The sequence below is a fragment of the Sparus aurata genome, unplaced genomic scaffold, assembly GCF_900880675.1.
Source record: "Sparus aurata unplaced genomic scaffold, fSpaAur1.1, whole genome shotgun sequence".
In the NCBI taxonomy this organism is placed as follows: domain Eukaryota; kingdom Metazoa; phylum Chordata; class Actinopteri; order Spariformes; family Sparidae; genus Sparus; species Sparus aurata.
Genome location: NW_022045128.1, coordinates 8,845 through 17,599, shown reverse-complemented (window position 1 = coordinate 17,599; position 8,755 = coordinate 8,845). Strand labels below are relative to the sequence as shown.

Sequence of the window (8,755 nt, the reverse complement as noted above, 5' to 3'; positions counted from 1 at the left end):
CAACTCCTTTTCTAGTCCATTGGACAGATGGACCCTCAACCCACCAAAGTGACCAATTGGAAGAAGTAGGCAGGTATAGCCCCAGGGACTTTAAATAGGCCTGCATGAGTAGAGAAGGTGAGGTGGTAATTGGTAGATTTCCTAAGATCGAAGGCTTGATAGGATTTCTGATAGAGCAGAGGGTGAAGCATTTTGGCTTTGCTTTACCATATATGTAAGAATACCAGAGGGCGGCCGCATCTGGTTCAGACGCCAGCTTGAGATCTGTTTCAATAGAGATTGCTCTATCATTCCATCCAGCCTTGCCTTCGCAGAATTCTTTTAAAATCAAACTACACGCCGACACCTTTGATGAAGAGAGCCCAGAGATGACAGTGACTTAATCAATGGAGGTGGTGTCACTTCTAACGACTGCTTAATAATGTCTCATGTATGGTAAGAATGGTACAGAGAATATATTGTTAAGTTGTTTTACAAACATCCAACCAGGATTTGGTGATATAATATTGACATCTAAAATGCTCATTGCTAGATGATTTTTGCTTCTATTGATCAGAGTATCATATTTCCCTTTGTGTTTTTGAATCGATTGTAATATCGTTCATTCATTGTTTGGTTCATTCTGATGTTGCTTCACACACATCAAGCCAGGATTTAAACCAGTTTAACAGTGTGTGACTCCCTCTAGTGGATGTTGTGGAGTATTGTGTTGTCTTTGCTCCAAAGGTTTTTGTACAGAGTTTTGGTGTTTCCTGTCACTGTGGGCCTCACAGCACAGTAGTACACAGCAGAGTCTGTCACTGCAGCAGAGGAGATCTGCAGATGCATTTTGGTTTTATCACTCACTTCAGCATGCAGTCTAGAGTCTTGATGTTTTAACTTTCCTCCTGTTCCCAAGTGAGAAATAAGGAACTCTGGTGGTTTTCCTGGATATTGTCGATACCAGTAAAACTGATCGCCACCAGTTGCTTCTTTGGAGTATGTGTAGGACAGAGTAACAGTGCTGTCTTCTAAACTGGACTCTTCATTCTTGAATGGACTGAGTTCTTCACAGCTGACACCTAAAGGAAGAGAAATACTATTGTGTGGGAAAAAAACTCAAAAGAAATGAATTGCCTTCAGAAACCATTAGAATGTAACTTGACATGATAAAAGCATGATGTAACATACCTGTTATAATAGTGAGAAACATCAGAGACAGCCCATAATAGTCCAGTGACAGCATGTTGAATAAAGGTAATGTTTCTGGTTTGTGTATTGAACTCTGCTGAATATGGAAGTTCCTCTCTCTTCTATAGTTCAGTAACAGCTCAGCTCCTCCCTGAATTTCTCCGTCTCCTCTTAGATCTGTATTCTCTCTCCTCTTTGTTACACTTCCTCGACCTTTAACTGTGCAGTGATGCTGATGCAGTCACTGTCATATAAATCATGTTGAAATTATAAATCATCAGTGGCCCAACAGTTCAGTTTTTGTTTATCAAACTGTAGGCCATTCCTCTAAAAAGCGTGATCTTTGTCCCTGTGTGCAGCTGGCTTTTTTCTATATTGGGTTTAGAGCAGTGGCCTCCTTACTCACTGAGCTGCCTCTGTGGTTAAGTGGATAAAGGACTTGTTTTGCTGTTGATATCTCTACTTCTCTTTTTAAGGTCCTTTGTTGTTCTGGGATTGATTTGGTCTCTTCTGTTCATCTGTTGGAGACAGAATGTGTCTCCTTCTGATCAGTATGATAGCTGGTGGTGCCAGTGTTTATTAGTGTGTCCTTTTGTCTGTAGAGATGAACAAGTCACCTCTAGGGGCCAGTTATTCAAAACATTTAATCTGGATCAAAATTATCCGGATTTGGAAATCCCGTTTTTTGCTATCAGGTAATCTTTCTTACTTTTATGCCAGTTTTTCAAAGCAACTTTGAATTGGATCACCTTGATCCAGATACACAGTTTTCAAGATTACCAAATCTGGATTACCAGAGCTCTAAACCAACCGATCGGATGGCATAATATTGGGAGACAGAGCCTATCCACTTCTACCATGGCTGATGACTCCTTTCCTTGCAGCAATCACACCTGCACAGGCACGCTTCAACACTGCTGATTGCAAAACAAGATGTGCAATTAAGTGTTTAACTGGATTTCTGAAGAGACGCTTTGCATGCCTTAACTACTTGCGAGTGGAGCCACAGGGAGCATGCAACATAATACTTGCGTGTATTGTCCTGCACAACATCGCTACCAGGCACAATGTCCCTCTCGCGCAATGATGTTTATGATGCACCTGAGCCTGTTGAAGAACCAGACCAACCTCTGGCGTTCTGTCAGAATGAGGGACTGACTGGACGTGTAGTAAGGGATGCAATTGTTAGAAATTATTTTTGACAGGTTTATCTCTGATGATTGTTTCTTTGAAATTAACATACAGTGATGAATGACAGAAAAATGTAATATATTATTTTTGTTTGTTATTAAAATCTGTTTGGGGGAATTGTTTCATGGGGACAAGATCATTTATATTTTTATTTTATTTTTACTTTACTATACTGAAAGGCTTAATCGGTAGCCTTTGTCTACTTCATCTACTTTATCACTGTAACGGTTAAACAAGTCAAGTGCAAAATATAAGTAAAAGTATATACACTAAATGATAAAAATGTATCATTTGATCAATTTTAAAGTTTTACCACATTTTCTTCCTGAAATCCACCTTGAAGTCCTACCTCCTGTTGGGATCAGGATAATCCTTTTTTTTTTTGGATCAAAGTTATCCAAATCCTACTGAAACGTTTTGAACAACACAGACTGAAGGTTTGATCCAGATTCAAACTAGGATTGGATTCCGTGATCGAATCCGATTTCAGAATCCTTCTTTCCCCTTTTGAACAACCCATTTTCAAGATTTGATCCAATCCGACAACCAAAATCAGATTAGATTACCTTTGAACAACTGGCCCCATATGTTTGGAAATTGATCCTGAACCAGACTTTCAATGATGTAAAGCAAAGAGACCCTGAGTCTGAAGGTAGTTCAAAAGACTTCCAGCAGCTTGTCAGTGTGTCAGCTTGTGTTTTTGTGCAGAGTTTTGGTGTTTCCTGTCACTGTGGGCCTCACAGCACAGTAGTACACAGCAGAGTCTGTCACTGCAGCAGAGGAGATTCATTTCATTCATAGTAGACAAGTATAGTCAATCTGCAGTTTGTTGAGAGATGAAGAACTCTGGTGGTTTTCCTGGATACTGTCGGTGGCGATTGATATAGTAACGAGATGAGAGTCGTTCACAGCTGATAACTGAAGAAAAAATCATTCTTATTTCATGTTGTGGAAGTTCAGTGAAAAGAATCGCATACAGCTGTCTGCTATAGTTCAGTAACAGCTCAGCTCCTCCCTGAATCTCTCCGTCTCCTCTCAGATCTGTATTTTCACCTCTTCTTCTTCCGCCTGGTGAACGAGACGAGCTCAGGGCAGGCCAGTGATTTATATCCATGTTAGATATGTGCTGCCCTCTGCTGCACGCTGAAGTCATGCTAATGTCACAAACCTCTTTGTTTCTCTGTTTATTTGTTGTGATCTTAATGTGTTGATGTAAAAGTCGTGTGATGGTGAAAAACAACTAATGAAGATATTAAAGAAAACAGCTACACATTTGTCTTTCTTTTAATTTTTGTTCGTTGATTTAATTACAATACGGTGAAAGCAGATTTAACAAAGAAATACATATAACAGTGTCATCATCTTTTATCATCATCTCTGTTTTATTCATAGTTAAAGGAACAGCTCACCCAAACATTAACATCAGCCGTCCTCTCCTCCTCCTGATGATATAAAGTCCTCCTCTCCTCCTCCTGATGATATAAAGTCCTCCTCTCCTCCTCCTGATGATATAAAGCCCTCCTCTCCTCCTCCTGATGATATTAAGTCCTCCTCTCCTCCTCCTGAGGATATAAAGTCCTCCTCTCCTCCTCCTGATGATATAAAGTCCTCCTCTCCTCCTCCTGATGATATAAAGCCCTCCTCTCCTCCTGATGATATAAAGTCCTCCTCTCCTCCTGATGATATAAAGTCCTCCTCTCCTCCTCCTGAGGATATAAAGTCCTCCTCTCCTCCTCCTGAGGATATAAAGTCCTCCTCTCCTCCTCCTCCTCCTCTCCTCCTCCTGATGATATAAAGTCCTCCTCTCCTCCTCCTGATGATATAAAGTCCTCCTCTCCTCCTCCTGATGATATAAAGTCCTCCTCTCCTCCTCCTGAGGATATAAAGTCCTCCTCTCCTCCTCCTCCTCCTCTCCTCCTCCTGATGATATAAAGTCCTCCTCTCCTCCTCCTGAGGATATAAAGTCCTCCTCTCCTCCTCCTCCTCCTCTCCTCCTCCTGATGATATAAAGTCCTCCTCTCCTCCTCCTGAGGATATAAAGTCCTCCTCTCCTCCTCCTCCTCCTCTCCTCCTCCTGATGATATAAAGTCCTCCTCTCCTCCTCCTGATGATATAAAGTCCTCCTCTCCTCCTCCTGATGATATAAAGTCCTCCTCTCCTCCTCCTGATGATATAAAGTCCTCCTCTCCTCCTCCTGATGATATAAAGTCCTCCTCTCCTCCTCCTGAGGATATAAAGTCCTCCTCTCCTCCTGATGATATAAAGTCCTCCTCTCCTCCTCCTGATGATATAAAGTCCTCCTCTCCTCCTGATGATATGAAGTCCTCCTCTTCTCCTCCTGATGATATAAAGTCCTCCTCTCCTCCTGATGTGATCTCATTCTTTCGGTCATGACCCATCGCTCATGACCATAGGTGAGGGTAGGGACGAAGATTGACCGGTAGATCGAGAGCTTTGCCTTTCGGCTCAGCTCCCTTTTCGAAAAGGGAAAAAAAAATAATAAAAATAGATTTTCTTCTTGTCTGATTTTTGTATGACTGGATATTTTTGTGTGATTTATATATTTATCTTTTTATTTTTCTGCGATTGTATATTTAAGCACCATTGCAACTAGACAAATTCCTTGTTTGTGTAAAAACCTACCTGGCAATAAATCTCATTCTGATTCTGATTCCAGTGACACTGGCTCAGACTGTAATGGGTTCATGGTGTGTGACTCCCTCTAGTGGATGTTGTGGAGTATTGTGTTGTCTTTGCTCCAAAGGTTTTTGTGCAGAGTTTTGGTGTTTCCTGTCACTGTGGGCTGCAGAGCACAGTAGTACACAGCAGAGTCTGTCACTGCAGCAGAGATGATGTTCAGATCCACACGTTTGTCTGCTTTGTTGATGTCAGCTGAGAACTCAGAGTTAGTTGGATGAATGATTCCTCCCTCTGTGATGTAGAGCAGGAACTCTGGTCTGGATCTCTGGTATTGTCTGTACCACTGGATATTGCTGATAGCACCCTCATATTTACAGGTCAGGTTGATGTTCCTTCCCTCTTCAACACGTTCTTCACTTCTTTCTGGCTTTATGCTGTTCATGGAACCCAGCGCTGCAAAATGAGTGTTATTCATGTTAGTCGTCTGTAACATTCTGACATCAAGAGACTCAGCAGACCTTCTTTAACAAACCAAATGTTCTTTTCTATCATGGATATTGTTACTGTCCACAGATACAGCTGTAGTTATTAAAGGAGACCAAATATGTGGTTCAGACAGCAGGTTAATGAGACTTTGATCTCTGTTCCAACACTTACCTATAAAGTGAGAGAAAAGTATAAAGAGATACAGCGACATGTCTTTAGAGTTGTTCAAGTCAAACAGACAGCAGATGTCAGCTCTTCTCCTCAACATCAAGCTTAATTCTAAAGCTTTACATCTCATTATGATCAAAGGCTGTATCATCACATCCTGCTGCAGTTTAACAGTGTGTGACTCCCTCTAGTGGATGTTGTGGAGTATTGTGTTGTCTTTGCTCCAAAGGTTTTTGTACAGAGTTTTGGTGTTTCCTGTCACTGTGGGCCTCACAGCACAGTAGAACACAGCAGAGTCTGTCACTGCAGCAGAGGAGATCTGCAGATGCATTTTGGTTTTATCATCACTCACGTTGAAAGACAGTCTAGTGTCTTGATGTTTTAACATTTCTCCTGTTCCTAAGTGAGAAATAAGGAACTCTGGTGGTTTTCCTGGATATTGTCGATACCAGAAAACATAATCAGCACCACCTTGTTTGGAGTATGTGTAGGACAGAGTAACAGTGCTGTCTTCTAAACTGGACTCTTCATTCTTGAATGGACTGAGTTCTTCACAGCTGACACCTAAAGGAAGAGAAATCTGTTTAATATTATGTTTCAAAAAACTCAAAAAAATGAAGTGCCTTCAGAAAAAATTTGAATTTATGTTGACAGAATAAAAGCATAATGTAACCTACCTGTTATGATAGAGAGAAACATCAGAGACAGCCCATAATAGTCCAGTGACAGCATGTTGAATAAAGGTAATGTTTCTGGTTTGTGTATTGAACTCTGCTGAATATGGAAGTTCCTCTCTCTTCTATAGTTCAGTAACAGCTCAGCTCCTCCCTGAATCTCTCCGTCTCCTCTTAGATCTGTATTTTCACCTCTTCTTCTTCCTCCTGGTTAACAGACTGAAGGCAGCAGTTTGTAACAGCTGATTACTGGAATTAATTACAGAAATGTAGCTCTGATGATTTCAATGATGGATCATCTTTTCAGGGTTTGTAAAGTGAAGACGTACTTATTCTGTACTCCTAATGTAGTGTCAAAACTTTTTCATCACTGTACAACTTAATCTTGTTACTGGTAACATGCAGAGATATATGTTGTATGTTGCCTCACACGGGGAACCATATATGGTGATTCATCTTGAGATATCTCGGATAATTTACGAAAGTGACCAATTAGGAGAAGTAGGTGTGTACTGGAGAAGGGACTCTTAAGAAGGCCCGCACAGGGAGAGACGGCCGGGGTGGTTACTTGTAGATTTCCTAAGATTGAAGGTCCAAGAGGGCAAAGCACTGGGCAGAACTTTGCCAGGATCTGAGAACACCAGAGGGCAGCCACTGGTTCAGATGCAGGCTTGAGATCTATTTCAATAAAGATTTCTCTATCATTCCATCCAGCCTTGCCTCTGCAGAATTCTTTTATCATCAAACTACACGCCGACACCTTTGATGAAAAGAGCCCAGAAACTACCGTCTGACATTAATAGGGAGTTTTGGGTTAAACTTGGCTGTCAATAATAATCAGTGATTATTGGGGATAATTACAAATCATGATAAAAATGAAAAATGACATATAATTTCTCTCTGTCTCTTCTTAGATCTGTATTTTTTCTCCTTTCTGTTAAACTTCCTCTACCTTCAACTCTGAAATGATGCTGATACTGCAGTAGCACACATATAAATCATGTTTTACTCATGTTGGATTTATTTTTGTGTTGTTGATGAGTCAAACATGTGAAACACATGCTGGAATTAATTAATCCCATTTCTTTTCTAAATGGAGGCTTCTTTAAAAAAAAAAAAAAAAAAAATCCCAGCTGTGAAGCATGAATTTCTCTCTCCAGACTCTTTTCTGTTCAGTGTCTACAAACATGATTTCTTTAAGTGTCAGCAGGGAGAGCTGAATATCAAGCAGCTCTTCTTCAGTTTAAACAGAGTAAGTGTGTGAATACTGACTCTAGTTTCTGCTCATACTCCAATATCACACAATGTCTCTTTGTTTGACAGAAGTTCTTCTGTCCATTGGTGAATGTCTTTGATCTGGTTGGAAATAACGTCATTAAATATTTGATCAACAATGATGTGTTACTGATGAACACAGTCAACATACAGACAAACACATCATATGTCAGTTAAAGTAATCAGGGATTATTTTGTCCTCCTGTTTGTCTTCTGGACCAAACTGTCATTTAGTGCAATGATCTCACACAGAGAACTCATCAGTTCCACTCTTTTGTGTTTGTGACTTTGTGAGTCCAAAGATGGTAGACGTCATAGTCACATCCAGCTGAAGTTTAACAGCGTATGACTCCCTCTAGTGGATGTTGTGGAGTATTGTGTTGTCTTTGCTCCAAAGGTTTTTGTACAGAGTTTTGGTGTTTCCTGTCACTGTGGGCTGCAGAGCACAGTAGTACACAGCAGAGTCTGTCACTGCAGCAGAGAAGATCTGCAGATGAAACTCCTTTCTGTCTCTATCATGTGAAACAGACAACTTCTCTGTTTTCTCTGAACCTTCTCTGATGAGAAACTGTGGAGATGAACTGGACTTCTGTTGATACCAGTAGAGGCTGTTAACAGAGCCTGAATAGTTGCAGGAGAGAGTCACAGTGTCTCCTTCCACAGCCAGCATTACATCTTTAAATGGTTTCACCAAATCCTCAGAGGATCCTGAAAGAACAAACATATATTTCACTGTAACATTTGTATTTCTTTACAGTGAGTTTAGTCAAAGAAAAACTTGATTAAAGTTGACTTACCAGCATGAAACATGAAGATCATCATCCAGATTAAAAAGAGCGGCATGATCTTCAGTTGTAGTGAATGAAGAACAGAGAGAACACAGCAGCTCTTCACCTCTAAAATGAAGCCTTTCATATTCAGTTGTGTAGCTCCTCCTCTTTCTGAGGGTTGTGATGTATTCGGTCAAAATGGCTGCTTGTAGTTGCAAGCATTTTAATATTCCTACAACATCATTTACTGGAAATGTATTCACCGCCAGTCTTCTGACTGACGTAAAAGTCTGTAACATCAAGCACAAACTCATTGTTATTATTGCTTTTGCTCTCGGGATATGTTGGGACAATTCCAGGTCCTGTCAGTCCTGCACAATG

The 8,755-nt window shown here is 40.6% G+C and overlaps 1 protein-coding gene across 1 annotated transcript; it reads right to left on the bottom strand.

Annotated features, from left to right (window-relative positions):
* Positions 1 to 5,170: 5,170 nt before the first annotated feature.
* LOC115577879 (uncharacterized) lies at positions 5,171 to 8,447 on the bottom strand (the record flags this gene model as incomplete). Its single annotated transcript, XM_030410761.1, has 4 exons — positions 8,402 to 8,447; positions 7,996 to 8,312; positions 6,843 to 6,960; positions 5,171 to 5,454 (listed from the first exon to the last, which is right to left on the bottom strand). Coding segments are annotated over exons 1-4 (765 nt in total), but the record flags the coding sequence as incomplete, so codon positions are not given.
* Between the last annotated feature and the right edge of the window lie 308 nt (positions 8,448 to 8,755).